This window comes from Haemorhous mexicanus, chromosome 1 (genome assembly GCF_027477595.1).
Source record: "Haemorhous mexicanus isolate bHaeMex1 chromosome 1, bHaeMex1.pri, whole genome shotgun sequence".
NCBI lineage: Eukaryota > Metazoa > Chordata > Aves > Passeriformes > Fringillidae > Haemorhous > Haemorhous mexicanus.
The window spans coordinates 73,909,856-73,928,980 of record NC_082341.1 but is presented as its reverse complement, the minus strand read 5'-3'; the positions used below and the strand labels follow the sequence as shown (position 1 = coordinate 73,928,980).

General features: G+C 39.2%; 1 protein-coding gene across 3 annotated transcripts in view; it reads right to left on the bottom strand.

The window, feature by feature from the left end:
- Positions 1 to 19,125, bottom strand: part of DROSHA (drosha ribonuclease III) — a 69,844-nt gene that overhangs the window by 49,747 nt on the left and 972 nt on the right. The window contains exons 2-11 of one of the 3 annotated variants that reach the window (XM_059854308.1): positions 18,335 to 18,454; positions 16,342 to 17,199; positions 13,257 to 13,349; positions 12,104 to 12,335; positions 11,412 to 11,553; positions 8,821 to 8,975; positions 5,781 to 5,861; positions 3,987 to 4,073; positions 3,793 to 3,879; positions 843 to 914 (exon numbers count right to left, since the gene is read on the bottom strand). In XM_059854308.1, the coding sequence (XP_059710291.1) occupies positions 843 to 914; positions 3,793 to 3,879; positions 3,987 to 4,073; positions 5,781 to 5,861; positions 8,821 to 8,975; positions 11,412 to 11,553; positions 12,104 to 12,335; positions 13,257 to 13,349; positions 16,342 to 17,192 (1,800 nt within the window). In that variant the 5' untranslated portion in view covers positions 17,193 to 17,199; positions 18,335 to 18,454. Of the gene's footprint in view, positions 1 to 842; positions 915 to 3,792; positions 3,880 to 3,986; positions 4,074 to 5,780; positions 5,862 to 8,820; positions 8,976 to 11,411; positions 11,554 to 12,103; positions 12,336 to 13,256; positions 13,350 to 16,341; positions 17,200 to 18,334; positions 18,476 to 19,125 lie in introns of those variants that run through there. The other 2 variants (XM_059854299.1, XM_059854315.1) reach the window with 2 other exon arrangements.

Below are 19,125 nucleotides of genomic sequence, written 5' to 3'. Positions count from 1 at the left end.
CAATGCTGCAGGCATTCATCCAGAAGCCCTCCCAAATGGTGACTTTCCTATTTTGCTTAGTGGCCATTTGTTGTTTCTGTTCAAGATCTGCAGACAACATAGTACATTCACTAACAAGAAATTAATTGTTTCATCACATTATTCTTTCTGAGGCATTTCAGGGCTGTTGCACAAATTTAGATGCTGTTGAGCAACAAAACAGGAGAAAACTGGAAAGAAAAATGTAAATATATATTACTAAATTAAATATTTATCCAATCTCTGTAGTTAATATGCAGGGGTGCTTCTGTACCTATACACACTGTTCCACTGCAGCAATTTACTTCGCAAACTGGCTCCACCAGGCATTAATTAGTAATAAAAAACCCCACCACAAACAGATTATGAACTCTATGTGCTTTGTTTGTAACCACAGGAAATTTGTTTTGGCAACAGCTTATATTAAGTACTGATAAGCAATCTTCAGAGCTTCAAACTTTTGATTAAGTTTCAGCTCCACCACTGTCTTATGCGGTCCTGGCAAAGGAGTACGTCCACATGCCTTATTTTTGTCAGATGTAAGAGAAGGGTAATGTCTACTTCAATTTACAGATATTGCATATAACTTAAAATGAAAGGAACCTATGATATAAGCACTTCTTATTGCTTGATTTTAATATCTGATGGCCCAGGTAGATGGATTTAGGCTAGTACCTATAAGTTCAAGTTCTGTTTCAGCCACTCGTTCAGAACAGAGCCAGTCTCTTCAGACCTCACAAGGTGGGACACTAAAGAGTTTAACCCATTAAACATACCAACAACTCACAACCCACTGTGACTTTCAGACTTATTTTCCATCTTACCTCAGGCATCATCTCCTCAATGAAATGAATTGTATAGTCAATGTTAAACCTGATTACTTTGCATAGAGGAATCTGTAAGGAAAAGAGAAATTCAGCATTAAAAACTATACAGCATCAAATGTATAGTTGATACAATTTTGTATGCAAAGGTACTATTGTCTGCTGAAAAGGGCCCTTACTAAAATAGCTGCTCTGGGGGACCATGCAAAGACAAGAACACAAGCACATGTAAAGGGAGTGCCAGCTCCAGCCTCCACCTCAACAATAAAACACAGTGCTGACAGGAGGGATGGTGAAGGAAAGTTAAATAATGCCATCTACTGGAGATGAAATTTTCTTTCAGAGAAAAAGTACACTTGTAAACCCCAGTAAACCTCTATCTTCTCTCACTTGGATCTTCTCTCACAAGTGAATTTGTCTGTGACACATCATGTCAGATTGACAGAGTGATCTGAAAGCAAGGTGTTTTTAGCACACTGCCAATTGTGTCAGCTGTACTGTCTTAAAATGCAGTTTTAGTGAAATGTTATAAATTGCAGTTTTATACTAAATTCATGCCGCAAATATTCTCCATTTCATCCAACTAGCTAGCAAGACAGACATTTAATTCCTTTTTTTCACCTTTTTAGAGTCCATAATTTGCTGAAGGTGTTTTATTTTTTTTAGTGGGATTTTCTGAGGAAAAAAGCAAAATTCCTAAAAGACTACAAAAATGCCTAATTTTCCCTTACACATCTACAGCTCTTACCAAATTTTACTACTCACTAGTCTCAAAGGTATGAAAGAATGTTAGAACAATTCCATGATCTCTGAAAGTGAAGCAACCCAAGGTTACTTTACATTTATAAGCACACAAATAAATATCTGAACTGTGCTGGGGTTGCAATGAAATCAATGTACATAGATTAAGTGCAATATTCTGCTTCCATCTTCTTAGAGCCAACTGTTAAACTTTTGACTATTTTGACTACAAAAATCTATTGATATCTGCATGATAAATTACGAAGCTGCACCAAACAAAACTGCATTTCTTACAATTGATACAGTATTAAATGTGAATACAAAACCCTCCCAAAACCTTGGAAGCTAAATATACCATTTAGAATCTGAGCAGATGAAAACCTGTCACACTGAAATCAGTGAGGCTTTAAAAAAAGCACAGGGATTGTTTACTGACTTTCTAACACATAAACTTCTAGTTTAAAACATGAACTAGAAGTTGAATACTTTAGAGAAGTGACCACAACTAAGATCTCCTTGGATTGGAGTTCCATGTACACAAGCAAATACACATTAAAGGACCACATGGTTGGTACTATAAAATTGGTTTGGTATTTATAATAAGAAAATAATTTTTTCTATGACTGTACTAATCATTTTCCCTAATACTTGAACTGCTCAGTTATTACTCAGTAATAACAGTGGTAACTCAGTAATAATCCTAACTATGCAAACTTACGATTCCATACTACAGAAATTTGATTAATGCAAAGATGTTAGTGTTCAGATCTCCATTTTTACTACCTTCTGCTACCTCCATTTTATCAAATATATTCTGAAGTGTCCCTCAAAGAGCAGATTTTATGTTGTATGCCAAAATCATCTTATGACATCAAGGGATTCCTTCCAAAGGGCTTTATATCTGTTATTAACAGGAATTGGCACCACAGTATGGCTTTGTATTCAACTCTGTCAAAAAGAATAATTTGTAGCTGATCACTTCCCCTATCTGAAAGTGCATGTAAACATGCATTTTACAGTAAGCTTAACAGCTTTGCCAACTACTGATATCAAAGAAGAGTTTTCCTTGTTGCCTGTATATTGAAGATTTCCATAATTCTCTACCTTCCTGTCATAAAGTAGACACAAAAATTTGAAAGATAAGGGGGACTCTTTATTATTTAATGTGAGTAAAAAAAACCTGCTCCTTTTTGCTCATTTGCAAAGTGAAAACATAGGGCCTTGAGATAAATTTGCCTTGAACCCCGAGGCTGAGTTAATGCTACTGGGCAGCAGTGCTTCCCATTGCCATGCCAGAGGCTGAACTCCACTCTCTTACTGACTTCTCAACAAGACTCCCTTCCTCTGACCACCAGAAGTGAAGTGTTATCATATCCATTATGTAAGCAAACTGTTCCATCTTGTGTTCATAACCATTCTTACACTGAGTTGTGGCACTGGTGATGTAGCTAGTAATAGGCATAAAAATCATAGAAACTAACACACACTGAACTTTTTGAGACAACCTTGAAATTACCAAGATAACAAATCTTCAAGTGTACAGAAATTAAGACTCTGCATATTTTCCATTCATGTTAGGCTAACTCAGCTTATACTGGAAAAGCAAGGCAGTCAGGTACCAATCATGTGCTTTTCTTGTTAGGTGTGCTTTCAAAAGACAAAATTAAACACCTGTACATATCTACAACTTTTAGTAAAAAATTGTAACTTGCTAGATCCTGAAGAAGCTGAACAGCTGTTACAAAGTATTGGATACATCTAGGTAAGTTTTAAGAGAGAAACCCTTTAGAATGGATCTCTGAAAAATTTCATTTGTCACTTTTAAGGAAAACCTTTTTTTGTTGTTATTGCTATTTTTTAAACTTTGCCAACTTAATAAACCCACTCAGCCAATTTAAATCCAATTAGCAGTCTTGAAAAGTTTTTCCATGGTTTAATTCACTTCCAAACTGTGAAACACATAAAAACATTACTTTGATGCACATCACAGCTTCAGTCACAGTTCAAAGATGCTGCCTACTACAATCAGTCAAGACAAAACCTGAGATTAATTAGCACAACTATTTTCCTCTGTGCCCAGTGCTGGTAAGATGTTTGTAGCACACATGTATTGTTGTTTTAGCAATGTTTTGCTTCAAGGCAGAATAAGCACCTTCTAAAGAAATCCCCTCTATGAAACTTGAAAGTATGTAGCAGTGACCACACTTACGTTTGTCAGAGGGGCATGTGCAAACATGGAGAAGCCTTCAAAGATATATTCATGGTCATCATACTCAATAACAGTAGGTCTGTCTGTCTTAAAAAAGCAAACAAAACCATCAGGGAGTAAGCAAGAAGCAGTATGACTTCTGTCACAGAAAACAAAATCAGAATCCTAGTTCAAATTATTTATAAAGTACTTACTAAGAAATTTGTGGGAGGTGACACAGTAATTCGGTAGTGGTATAGTCTTCCAGCATTGTTGGTCATGGGACGACATGGTTTAATGGGCTTAAAGAAAGAGATAAGTAGAATTATGTGTAGAGTCAAGGCAAATTTAGATTAAAAGAGAGAATAAAGCATTTCTAATAGCCATGAAATATGCATTAAGAAAAATTAAATAAAAGCAGGTAGTCATAATTAAGCATTCTGGGAAGGATGAAAGTGTGGTCTTATCTCTGTTTTCACATTAAGAAATATTTTTAAAGCTATACAAAAGCAAAAAAAAGTGGGTTTTGTCTTTTTCTTTTTTTCATTTTGCATTTAACTCTCCATCTCTCTTACACACAACAGTTAGCTGTTTACATTCCAGACTGATTTCCCCTCCTATATAACTCTGCTTCAGGAAACACATTTTAAAAGCTCACAAAGAGGAGCCTGGACATCATGAGAAGATCTCAAGGTACATCATCAAGACAGATAGGTATCAGCTCATTTGCTTGGGGGAAATCTGAGGCCTGAAGACAGGGGATTAGTCTATCACCACAGAGGTGGCACTGGTAACACCACTCTTATCTCCCAGGTTGTAATGCTTGACTTTGAGGTCCAAAGGCAGCCAGACACCTGTGATTTGATGTTTCCTTCCAGCTTGTTCTGAAGCAGTCCTGTGTAAAGACCTAAACCCCTCAACAGTCAGACAAAACCACTTTTTCATATGCCCTACATACAAATTGCAGTTCAGAGGCTGCCACTAGCCTGTTTGGAATACACTGGGAAAACTAACAAAGCCACTGCAGTGAGCAGGGTACTACTATGAACTGCAGGACAAAAGCTGGCCTGTGGTGATGGCAAGACAGCTACACCACTACACTGCTCTGCCAGTAAGGAAGGTGGTTCTTCAACCCCAAAAAAAGCTTCTCACAGCTGCAACAAGGCAGCTGCAAATAAGCTAGTTCAAAAGTAGGCAGCTTCACCTACAGAACACTGTGAAAAATATTATATCCAAGGAGATTTTGTAAAACGTGGGATTCCCAGATGGCATTGCTCCAGGGAGCAGCTGCCCTCATGCAGCAAGTTTTATACATAGTAGTTTTCTCCTCCTAAAGTTTCTTCCTTTTCTGCAAGAAGAACCCTAGATGCAACATGGGGAGGAATAGATCCTGAACTGGAGAAAGTTATAGTAAGCTTCAGACCAAAGCGAATTTTCTGAACTCAAATAATTCACAGAAATGTTCATTACTCCTTAACTGCAGACAAATAAACAGTTGTTTTAGTAAATGTATGTAAGAAGTCCAACTGAAAAATAAAATTTTTCAAGAAAAAGTATGAAGATAAACAGTAAAGCCTACATGCTAAGGCAAGAATGCCTCCTGAAAAGCCTTTGGCTTCTTTCAGCAGCAGAATTACTATTTACTTTTCTTTTAAAGCAATCAGCTTCACAAAGTGGGCCCTTCACAACACATTCATCCACTTGAAGATAGCAGATCTTTGATCACAAGTTCTATTAACACAATCATGTTTTAGAAACTTAAAAAGAAACCCTAAACAATCCTAAAACTAAAGAAACACAGGCAAAAGTTTTCAATCGTTTCCAGGTGGATTCCATTACCAGTATTGCATTTTAAATATGAGGTTATGCATACTAAGAGATTTAAAGTTGCACAAGATGTTCTTTCACTCAGCTCATAAATCATGGGAAAACCCCCTCAAATCAACCCAAGCAGGAGTATACAGCTGCAAGTTTGTATTCATAATTGCAATCCTTAGAATTACTAATACCTCTTCACCAGGATAAATGCCATGTCTTATGCCTGTTCGCCGGGCTTTAGCACTGCATTTGCACAAAGGTCCATCATTCATCTGTCAAAAACAAAATAGGATTCTGGTTTTATTGAAAAGTGGTTTTGGAAAAGTATGTTGGTTTTAATGCCCTGAGTGCTGATGCTTCTAAAAGCCTGTCATGCTTAGATTAAGTGGATGTTCTTAAGCCAATAAAACCAAAAACACTGCAGACTAATGCACAGCAGCATCAGAACTTCATCACTGTTTCAGAAGCACAAGATAGAAAAACATTCTCAGCAGAATTCTACTACCCTGCTATAATATTCCTCTTTTCCATTGCTTATACACACAAACAGCCTGCTGACTGCCTGAAACAAAATTCAGGTCCTAAACATGCATGTGTCAATATTTACATGCTGAATTCTCCATATTCAAACAGTTCCACTGAGTTCTCTGATGGAAAACCCATCCTCGACTAAGCCCTCTGCCAAGGAACAAGGCTGTCCTCTAAAACGCAGGCCATTCAAATATTTTACTTGGTGCTTTAAAGAACTGATGGGAACACTTCAAATCCATTCTCCGAATAGATCAGTAAAAAAAATAAAAGAGGAAAAAATACCCACTTGAGTATTCTGTATGGGCGCATCAAGTGCCTACACCAAAAAGGGCCAATGCAATGCATCATAAAGCTGGTGTCTTTCTTTTCACTTTTAGGACAAAGATCAATGCAGACTATCAACTACTGCAACAGCCTTAAGCTTACTGCTCTTACATTATGCTCATTGCAGGAATCCAACATAAGAAGTCCAGAAACAAAGCAGAAAAACAAATTAAGTTCCCAACCCCAGTTTTTAAGCAAAGCTTCTTTTAGCCTTACAGAAAAAAACCAACCAAACAAACAATAAACTTGCAATGCAATAGAAAAACCAGCAGAACTTTCCATGTTATTACAAGCAGTCTGAAAACACAAACAGCATCCACGGTGGGGCTAAATGGCATCATGACATGATAGATATAATGTGAAGATACCACAGGAAGCAAGAATCACAAAACCACTGTCATTGTTAGCTTTAGGCAGCTGGGATAGGGATGCAACCTTTAAGTTTTGATGCTAAGCTCAGTTTCTTCAGACTTGCACAATGCAAATGTGCAAAGGAATAGAAGAAGCAGGACACTTCCCACTCCTTTGGAAACTTAGTCACACAGTCTTAACAAAGGAGCGACGTGACAGCTTGTTGTTCACACAGTTTTCAGTTTTTCCCATACTCTGAGACCCTTGAGGAAAGAACAGGTTCAAAGAAATAGAATCATGCTCATAGGCAGAGGCATACTTTCTCACTGGCTTGTACAGCAACAAGACAGAAGAGAACTAAAAAAGCAGTCAATAGCTAATTGCTCATCAGTGCTCCAAAACTCACCATCTACTGAGGCTATTTAAATAATTATCACATACTTCTGAAAATCTCATCCTTAATTCTTGGAACTGTTCAGCACGAATATGGCCTCTGTTATTTTAAACACAGATGCCAAAACTGAGAGAGATGTGAAGCACCTGTAAAGCCCAAGACTTGAGAAGCAATCAGACACATATCTATCTTGTCCCTAACAACACTGCTCATAGAAAAAAAATGCAGAGATTGCAGAGAGCAATCATGAATTGATGGGAAAATGATGGTGAAAGATCACAAATTTACATAGGCAATGCCTTCTCTGACCAACAGAGCAACACAAACAAGCAGATCGCATTTGTAAGGCAAGAGCCACCGTGGTGGCATTGAATTTAACAATTTATTTTCTGGCAACTGCTGGAGATCATCCAAATTAACAAACAAGCTTCTCAGATTGAAGAGTTGGGAAGATCCATCCCACAAATCTAGTTCCATGTCAGATGGTGTACCTGTACATGTCAGAGCGCACTGCAGTCATTCCTGTTTTATTTATTGACAGAAAGCAGATAAATACCTATGAAAACTTCATAAAATGTTTTCAAATAAAATCTACACAGAAGTAGTACAGCACTGACAGGCTCACCATGATTGATTTTAGCCTTTTCAAAAAAGATAAAGAGTCAGTCTCAATAAAGTTTTTTGTTAAAGTACGTTTTTAGCAGGAAATTCATATACCAAACATTCCTGGACCTATTTCTTCTACAGTTATTTCACTTTTTTTTACTGTTAATATTCTTCATAGAACATTACTTTGAAGTGTGCCCAAGAGCTACACAATTTTTTCTGTTAAATATCTAAACAGTTTGCTAATTTTGTTTTCCATACAAATAAAAACAGCTAGCTATGCTCAATCATTTTTTTAACTAGAAGCATAAATATGAATCTGTAATAGAATATTCAACAGACTTTTGAATTACCACAGTGGCAATATGCATTCCAGTATCTCTTCACATTATGATTCGCTGCATGCTAAACTCATACATCACACAAAGTGACGGAAAAATAAATTTACTGAGGTGCCACATGAAATGAGAGAATAGATTGTAAAATACTTAAGTAAGAAAGATGAAGATGGTGGATTTGCAAACAAAAACTAGTCTTCTATGCAATGTCTACATTCAAAACAGCACTTCATGAGCTCAGCAATTACATTTAATGAGAACTACAATCTCCATGCAATTACAAAAGAACCATTAGACAAGAAATTAGAAGCATTAACTGCATATTTAAAACATTATTTATCATTATGAGCTGAGAGCTTAAGGTGAAAAATTTGTAAAGGATGTAAACATATTGCCTTTTCTCCAGTTGTGTACCTTTATCTCAAGGCTAAAAGGACAGCATTAGCACATTGTTAGCATTCAGTTTTTATTAACACTGTTCCAACTAAATAATCCCCAGGATTAATTAGCTAGAACCATGCTCTTGAAATCAAAAGAGAAGTGCTTTGAAGAAGATGAGAGGAAAGGGAAAACAGGGGTAAAGAAAGCATTTTGAAATAGAAGTCACTCTGCATGCTTGACAACAAAATTTTCAATGTACTAGGAGAATGACCTTTGGACATCCAGTACTTTTCCCTCCCACCCTACCTGTCCTGGATCATTGTACCACAATTCCTCGTGGAGACGATCAGGGTGTGCTTTTTTACGCTTAATTTCTGCAATGACGTCAATAACATCCGAATCTGAACTGCTGGAGCAGCTGCTGTCATCCTCGGAGTCACACTCTGACTCACTGGAGCTCTCTGATTCACACAGAAGAAATAAAGATGGCTGAAAAACACTTCCACATGCTCTCTTCTCCATAGCAATGTACTCTCTATCATGAATTACAGTCTGGAGTTAACATTAAAAAAACAACCAAAAAACCCACACAAAAACCTTGATCTCAGTATCTCTAATCCTCTGTGGAACTGTGGAGTGATTCCCTTTCTTATGCACATAATTCTAGTCACTCATTTCCACAGATATCCTCAGCTCCAATTTAAATAAATGCCTTCATAGCCAAGACATTTACCAGTATGCAAGTAAAGCTTATTATATTCTTGGAATAAAATGTAAAGTTTCTTCCATTTTTTAAGTTTTGACATACGAGCAAATATATTACTATTCAAATACTGTGAAACTAGGATTTCAAAGAACACATTTTTACTGAATTTAAGACTCTCCTTAGCTGAAAGAAAAAGGAGAGAGAGAAAAGGAGAGAACATCACTAGGAAAATGATTCCCCTTTTTTTTTTTCAAGATGCATTTTTACACAGTTCATAACTTGGCACAAGGTGTTATTAAAATACGTCCTTGGAACACATGTTTTACATAGGTCATCTATGATCAGCTGAAATAAGAGTTTCCTCACAAAGTGTGCACGCGTATTCCTACAAATAATTCAAGTTTCAAAAGTTCTCTATATACATCTGGTTAATACTGAAGTCTATTTTCAGGTGCAAAATATGCATGGAACCTGTAAGAGTAAGCTAGAATTTCAAAAGACTCACATAGAACTTTTCAATGTAATGTATTGAAATTAGACAATCATATTGGGAGGAGCCTTAAAGACTATGTAATTCCAATTCCTTTGCCACGGAGAGGGACACCTCCCACTAGACCAGGTTGCAAAGTGCCCCATCTAGCCTGGCTTTGAACATTGCTAGGGATAGGACATCCATAACTTCTCTGGGCAACCTGTTCCAGTGCCTTACTGCCCTCACAGTAAAGAATTTCTTCCATCATCAGCCTTTCATGATCTAAAAGTGCTCCTGAAGCACATTGCTTTCCCACTGCAACACGTGATTGCTGCTAACACAAGCCAGAACAGAGACAGCCTTTACTGAAGTACAAAATAACACAAACTACTAGACACTACATGGCTGTAGGAGAAGCTGGCACGGACACCAAGTTAGCCCAGGGGAATAGTGAAGACATAGAGCCTTAGGGTTCTCCAGAAAGAGTGGAAAAAGAAAATGCAGAAGTTGCTCTTGGCCCTATTATATTTTAGCCTGGAGCAGCAGGCTTTCTTCCTCAGAGATCTAAGGAATGAGGGCTTTACACAGGTATGTTGAGTGTAGCAGCCATGTCCTTGATTCATCCACACGTGAAAAAACACCTCCAAAAAAACCCTACAGTTAACTTTGCTAGACATTCTTGAAGGAGTTTAAATATATGCAAATTCACTCCTCAAAAAAATGTGAAGAACTCCTCTACAAAAGTAAGTTCACATTTTATTTCATCTGTATTTAGTTTTTTTCTTTCCTCTTCATTGCATCCTTTTATACTATCCGCATGTAACCATGTAATTATGCCTGTATTTCAGCTCTGGAATTTTCGATATGGGACTTTTTAATGAGCTACTTAGATGAGACCTGAGAGTTTGAAGCAGCTAACCTGGCCAACATGAAGCAATATTTAAAAAATAAACCCAACAGAGTATCTAAATTACCGTACCTACAAATTTCTTGAACTAAAGCAACTGACTAAAAAACACACTATGAAACACTGAAATGCTGGAAGTATGAAAAGAACAACAATTTTCACAAAACAAACCAAGAAAAATAGCTTTCACTGACTTCTGAGGAGACAAATTGCTATAAAAACCTCTGCCCCGCTAATTCAACCAGTATTTCCCCAGTACTTGATGCTGCTGGATTTTCACTGTCAGAAGATCCATATAGGATCTTCACTGTATTTCACTGTCAGAAGATCCATATAGGTGGAACAAGCTAATGCAGATAATGTATGTTATGAAAACTAATAGTTTTGCAGATGTCTGATCATACTAAGCAGAGTTACACAACAAAAATGCAATAGTGAAGAAAAACTCAGATGTTTGCTTTTACAGCACAGAGTCTATCACCACTACTCTTGCTTGCTCTTTAGAAATGTAAAACCAGGAGCTCCTTAAAGCCTCTCATTTGCCATTCTCTGGACTATCTGATCACACTCAGGGTGTTTTATGCCATGGAATAAAATAGCATTTGGTAGTGCTCAATATTCTCTATTTCCCCCTAGGCTTTCCGGGTAAAGAATCTAGCCCTGCTTCCATCAAAAGCTACAGTAAAACTCTCATGGATATAAAATACAGAGGATTTAAAATGACTTACCAACGTTATTATATACACACAACTGCCAAAACAGGCTAACTACAGATTAGTGCATTTCAGAGTTTTGTCATCATTTCAGCCTACCTAAATCTTCATCTAGCTTGGTTTTTGGTGGCTCCCATGGTGGCCTGGCTGCTTTGGCCTTTGCCTGTCGCTTTCCTAACTCCTCATCAAACTTTTCATACAGATCCCGGAGCTTGCTTGTTCCTACCACAGTAGAGTCCCCCTGTTAATAAAAAAAATTAGAATAAGAACAGAACAAAAAAAGGACAGTGTAAAATAGCACAAGAAGTCTACATCTATCAGCATTTCATGAAAAAAACCAAAAAGGTGGGAAAGACAGATATTTCAGTGAAACATGGGAATACCTAATAACACTTTAGCATATTATTGCATTTCTTCACCAGGTAAACTAGCAGAGAAATTATCTCATTTGCTGGTATAGCACTTCTCCAAGCTTGCAGGAATATACAGTGCTTGAGGCATCTTTGCTCACAGGTTAAACACAGTGTATAACAGGGAAAAATAGATCTTTCAATCCTGAAGACAAAAAAAGAAAAAAGTACACCTCTTCTATGCACCACTTATCTGAATGCTAACAGACAGAAGGAACTGATGAAAACAGAGAATAGCAACAAATTAAGTCCCTAACAGAGTTAAAGGACTGAGATGATTGGGAAGAGAGAAGAATTAAATGACACAAAATGATGATCCTGCTGAAGGGCTCATATTATAAAGGACTGTCTGCAGTCATTTTGGAGTTCTCACTGACATACCACTTGATCCATAGGGTCATTGGAATAATAGCTTTCAGAATGGGTACAGCGAACCCAGACTGGTTTAAGCAATTCCTCATCTTCCTCTTCATTTTTTTCAGATGCATTCTCTTCTGATTCTTTGTCTTTGACAGCAGTATAATTTTTCTCTTTACTGGAGCTCTGGTTCTCAGACCACCTTTCTCTGTCCTCCTCCCACCGGGTTCTCTTTCTCTCTCTGCTTGGAGACCGGCTTAGTGGGAGAAAGAAAACAAAAGCAATTCTCTTTATTATTTTAAAATGAGAAACAGTTTGCTTCAGATTGGTAAGTCATTCTATCATATAAATTGCAGCAAAATCCAGTTGCCTTTCCAGCTTTTAAAGTTTTTTACTCTTGCACCATAAAGAGTACAAGAGTAATTTGTAGTTGTGAACTACTATAGAAATGACTTAAAATTTGATGTGCCTTTTATTTTAAGCCATATTCAAGAATTAAAATTAAAAATACATGTCATTTTAAATTAAAATTCTTACTTGCATTCTAGGTGAACTTCTTTTATTTTAAGTTAGGAACTGATTGGTAAAAACTAAGTCACATTATCACAACAAGAAGTTACAGTAAGAAGTTTCAAAGCACAGTCCACAAACTATTGGTATGACAAAAAAACTTGAGTTTTATTAAAAGGATTATACAGAACCCACACTTCTGTTACTCTAATACACCTCTGAACAACACAAGGTGCACCACAAGAGTAATGCTTTTGAAAGAAGAATAAGGAAACTACCTACTTTTTTTTTAATCTCCTCTGCCTACAAAACCAATAATGTTGCAATATTTTCAACTATCCATCATTCAGAAAGAACAGCAATATAAGAAAAGCCTCTAAAAGATAATCTAAAGATAGAGTGACTTTAAATAATTTTGGTACTTTACAGACTAAAAGACTTAAGCGAAAGTCTTTAGGACACAGCAGTGAAACTCTCTCTCTCTCTCTCTCCAGAAATTAATCCTGTTTCTAACTCTACAAGGTCTGAGACAAATGGCATGTATCAGTAGATGATTATAAATTTAAGACACTCATTTTTTCTGGGTGTCAGATGCATACATAAAACCTCGTGTGAGTGGATGCACAGAGCCTCAAATGCTCATGAGACCACATGCAGCCTTCCTTACCTTCCTGCTCTCTTGTAATCCTTTTTGTAGGATCTGTCTGGTGATGGTGATCTTCTGCTGTCACGGTGCCGATGCCTCTCCCTCTCCCGCTCCCTTGAAAAGTTCAAAAAATAAGTTAAATTAGAAATCTGGCATTTCATACAGTCTGCACCAGAAAAGGAACACAAAAGCAGCCGAAGATCATGTATGCAAAATGACATCCACATGCTGACTGCTAAAACCCCAGATGTTCTTAACAATGACCTTCAAGAAACTTGTAAAAGACAGTCAAGCATCCATGTCCTCCTCCTTTGTCACAAAGCCATCTATCTCAATAGGAGAGTTAATTCACACCATGCAGAGGCGACATCTATGAATTCCCCACAGGACTTATTACCATTTTTCCTCTTCTCCTGTTACAAATGGCAAAGGGTAAGATTATTGTATCTATTGATACAATCTATCTAAGATCATCATATCTAACCATTCTAAATGCCTCAAGGAAGGAAAAAAAACTTATTTCAAGCACAATAGTTTTGCATGCACAGCAGTCATACAAGTGTTTGAGGCAAGCCCTCTCTTCCTTACAGCAACTTCAAGCAGACACAAAAACCAGAGAGATAGAGACAATCTGCACAATGCTGAAACTATGACTCTCATCTCCAAGACTCAGCTTGCATGTGCACATAAAGAATCTCACAACCCAAACACATTTCTTGGGTCAAAGAGCTTTAAATTAACTGAAGTCTTTGGGAAGAGTGGCTAGAAAGTTGCGCAGCAGAACAAATGAGGATGTTGGTCACAGGCAGCTGAACATGAGCCAGCACAGGCCCAAGTGGCCAGAAAGGCCAAGGGCATCATGGCCTGTATCAGCAATAGTGTGGCCAGCAGGAGCAGGGCACTGATTGTCCCCCTGTACTCAGCACTGGTGAATGCTGTGTCCACTTCTGGGACCCTCACAGCTGGAAGGACATTGAGGATCTGAAGCGAGTCCAAAGAAGGGCAGTGGAGCTGGTGAAGGGTCTAGAGAGTGAGCCCTAAAAGGAGCAGTTGAGGGACCTGGGGTTGTATGTCCTGGAGAAAAGAGGCTCAGGGAAGACCTTGTTGCTCCCTACTGCTGCCTGAAAAGGGGATGTAGCCAGGTGGAGGGTCAGCCTCTTCTGCCAGGTAACAAGCGACAGAATAAAAGGAAACAGCTTCATGTTGCTCTAGGGGAGATTTTATTTGGATAGCAGGAAAAATTTCTTCACCCAAAGGGTTATCGAGCAATGGAACAGCTCCCCAGGAAAGTGGTGGTATCATCATCCCTGAAGGCACTTTAAAGAGATGTAGATGTGACACCCAAGGACACAATTAAGTGGAGGAGTTAGCTGCATTAGGTTACAAGTAAGACTTGATGATCTTAAGGACATTTTCCAACCTAAATGATTCTATGAAATTACTGTATTTATCAGGCAGGAAAGATCACAGGCAGCTTTTATACTCCCCTAACAGCTGGTAAGTCATTGTGCATGTGTTAAAACTTCTAGTCTGCTGATACACTAGGAATTATAAACAGCTGCCTCAAGCGGCTTGGTGGGTTAACAGAATGAGTCAAAATTTTATATATATATATATAATGTTTGTTTCCATGCTCATAATATGAAACAATGCAAATTTACAAAGCAAAAAGTTCAGATAAATTATCTATTGTTTTTCCCCAGCCCCATTTGTTGGTGCCTTGTTCAGGCATAGATTCAGTCTTCAGAGAGAGCATACTCTACGCCATCTGATTTGCTTGAGAGACAGATGCTGCACAAAAAAATCAACCCCAAGTCTGGCAAACAGTTCTGAAACAAAATAAGTAGATACATTATAAAGTAGGTCTGGAAGCTGTTGGCCTAAAGCAGCAATACAAAAGTTTTTGAGAAAGAAGCTACTGAAAACATGCATTTTCCAGACTTAAAACTGAAGCTTGAAATTATGCAGAAAAAAAAGCAGAAAACTCCACAAGCACGTTAAACAGAAAAGGCCAATGCCTTAATGCCAGTTGCATTCAGTTTTAGGAAATTTCTTTTTTGAAAATCAAAGTAAACCTACTGAATGTGAGGCTTGGGTTATTTTTTTGAATGTAGGCACCTAAGATTCTGTAATTAAGTCTCTCCATATCTAAATCAAAGAGGCTTCATTTACACAGGCTTTATGTATAAATTCATGTTCCACAAGTGGTATGAAAAAATTCTGAGCTTTTAAAATTAAGAGCATGTGATCCAGGAACTCTGATAAATACTTAACTTTCCAATAGCTCTTTGAATACTTTGGCAAAGCACATTAGAAATATAAAGACTACAAACAGAACAAATCTAAGACATGAGAAATATTTAACTGACGGTGGTTGCTTCAAAAAGGCAGCACAGCAGATTACATCAGGTCAGGCCATAATTTCCAAGCCCTTTGTGTCCATGAAGAAGAGGGACAGACATTTCATGATAAATCCCAAAAGAAGTAGTGCCCGCTCTGACATCTGAATGACATCAGGGAAGCCTATGACTCACCCATGCTCATTTTCACCTCAGTCCTCTCTTGAGGCTGGCTTGCTGAGGTCTTCACCCTGAACACAACATGCTCTTCACTAAAACACCTTACTGCCAAGTATTAGCTATGGGGCACTATCAGACTATAAATCTCACCAAGTCAGTATTCTCTGCAAATACAAGGCTTACTGAAAGAAAGTAACACCTGGCACCCTAACTCTGGTACCTAAATTTTGAAATTTGAAGTGCTGGTGCTTAATTGTCTGTAAGACTCAACTTTCTATAGTCTTAGAGTGCCAACTCTATTTTCCTGCCACATGTGCATAAATTTCTAAGGTAAGTATGTTGAGCACTACTCAGCAATCCACTCTGGGAAGCAACGAAGCTCTTGTCTGAAAACTGTCTCCATGGACAAGAGCAACAAGTCTGCCAGCTCACAACTGTACCTGAAAGGTGTCTAACCAGTAACTTTTCCATGAGACCTGACTACTGGCTACTTCCTGAGCGAGAGGGACAAACAAGGGTAAGGGAAGAACCTTGATGCAAACACATACTGATGATGACATCTACCCCTGCAGGCAGATAACAGTTACCTGTTTCGCTCATAACTTCTGTGATGAGGCGATATCCTTCCTCTGTCATAATCCGTCCGGTGCCGACTGCTCTCCTGCCTCCTCCTATCCGGGCTGCGGCCGCGATCCCGACGATCCCCGTGGTTAGCGGAGCGATGCCTGTCGCCGTGAATGTGCCCGTGCTCGCGGTGTCGGTGCTCATCGTAGTGCTTGCTCCTGTCCGGGGAGCGCCGGTCACTTTGGGACTTCTCTCCCTGGTACTGCCCCGTGTGCCGGAAGTGGCTGCTGCCGGCGCTGCCGCTGGCAGTGCTGCTCGGGAAGGAGCCGGAGCCGTGCTGGTAGCTGTTGAAGCTGGGCGGCGGGAAGGACTGCTGCGAGTACCCCGCCGAGTACACGGGCTGGTAGCTGACTTGCTGTGGCATGACTGGAGGGGGGGGAGGGTGTGGTACTGTGGGGGGAGGCATCATGTAAGGAAAGGTGCTTTGTCCAGCAGGTGTTCCTGGCACGGGAGTGTTGCTAGGGTTTGGCACTGGTGGAGGAGTGGGAGGGAAACATGGAGGCACTGGGAAGCTCTGCCTCATCTGGTGGTTTGGAAACGGTGGCCTCATGGGACACTGGCTGATGGGATTTTGTGTGGAAGGGGGCACTGGAGGAGGATAGGGCACAAAGTCTGGCCTGGGAGGCATGTAACCGGTGGTTGGAGGGTTGGAGTAGGTTGTCGGAGGGGCAGTTTGCTGCTCATACTGGTACTGCACGGAGGGCTGCTGCGGGTGGAGCTGCCGCAGGTTCTGAGGGCGGTAGGTCTGTGTTGAAGTTCTTGCTCCTGGTCCCCCCTGGCCACGGGGACATCCTCGCCCAGAATGGAAAGACATGGCTCACCTTTATTGAGGAGAATAAAAATCCAGAGTCACACAATTTTTGTAAGAGGTCCTCAATGCATCTGCACTCCTGAAGTGCTGAAACTGCAGTTTCCTTTAACAGAAGCAGTAAATGATATCCACTTTCACTAGGAGCTTTGTGCTCCTCAGACCTTTAGTGCAGGCCATTTATGCCCCTTCTGATTCCTTCAAGCCTCTAATCTATGAAAGCACTTACTGCCTTCAAGCCGGAACCCAAGCTGGGTCATGCTTTACGAGTTAGGGCAATGTAATTTCAAAAAATTATTGTTATGATGACAGGTGAAGGATACAAGCACCTCCACTAGTACTTAGACACTTTGATATAAAACTTTTGGATACCCCACACCAAAGAAACCCCTCATTACTAAATACTGCAGTGGTCATCCAAAGTTGCATAACAAAGAGCTCTCTCTAGAACACAATTCTAAACTTTAGGCAGAATGACTTGACTAACACCTCATTGCATGCCACCTGCCCAATTTGCCCAACAAATCATGTACATTTTAAATTAAATACTAGCAACTGACACTCACTATTGAGTCCCCAGTGCACTAAAGGACTGAATTCAACACATTCTTCAAAGTGTTTTAAGTGAGGTAGGTATATTTTTGTGGAAAAGCAGGTTACACATCTTACAGGTCATGAAAAAAAAAAATCATGTAAACTGTGCTATTCCTTAATTTCCATTGAAATAAATGATTCCCAAGAAATACCTCAACTGCCTCCTCGGCCTTGTTACCCTCAAGAAGCTATTGCTCCTTAAAAGTAGGCTTAAGTGTTGCTGAAAACTAGGCATGTATTTAAGGCATTAACATTTATAAATGAAAGCACTGTTTTTCATTAAAGTTTAAACTGATTCTTTAATAACAATGTTAAGTTTCAAAACCTGAAAAAAGGGGAAAAACACTAAAGAAAATCTATGGGTGGAATGGAAGTAGAGGTGAAAAAAAATGATCTAAGCACCTCCAGAAGTCAAATCCTGCTTTCCGTAAGGGAAAGTGAGAAAGAAAGGAGAGACACACACAATTGAAAAGATCACCAGAAAAAGGAAACAAAGGCTCCCTTTCACTGAGGCTTTGCTGATGCTGAAGTACATGCAGAGAATATTCTCCCACCTGCTGCAGTGCAACATGGCCAACCTGGACTGCTCAGAGCACTACTCTCAGCCGCATTCCGGTGACACTGCAGTAAAAGATGCAGCACTTGCTGAGAGAAAGTAGACAGCTTCTGGTGAACTGGAGGGAGAAAGGAAAAGAAACACAGGGACAAAGGACTGATATCAAAGAGGAAGAATCAAGAGGACCTTCCTTACACATGTAGGGCTTAGTGGAAACACTGGAATTGGTGGTGATCATTCCCTCTCCAGAACAGCCAAGGGCCAATGTGAGTGAGAATCCCACACAGTGAGGAGACAGCAGCCATGACGGCATAAAGCCACTTGCTTGTTCCTTCCAGTCAGCCTGTACCTCCTCAGTACCCTCCAATATTGTAAGGGCTCTCAAAAAAAAAAAAAAAAAAAAAGAAAAAGCCACAACGAACCAGGAGAGAAAAAAAGAAAGTCAATGTCAATTTTGTGTGGCAATAGAGCACCCCTTTGATATTACTAACTATAATCCATCAGATGCTAAATTAATTTTGCTTTGGTTCTCCTGCTGCGCTCTTACACAACTCAGGCTTGCAATAGAAGACTGTTCTAGACTTTGCTAATGTTCACATACACGTTTTATTTAAACAGGCTGTACCACAGTGCCTTGTCTTTAGGTGTGCTTCTTTCTAACATGTCACAGCATGCAAATAAACGGTCTGGTTTATCAGCTCTCACATCCCCCCTGACACCAGAGAACTGCTCTTGTTCTACCACTTTAATTTCAGTCCTTCAGGGATGCACAGAACCACAACTGGAAAA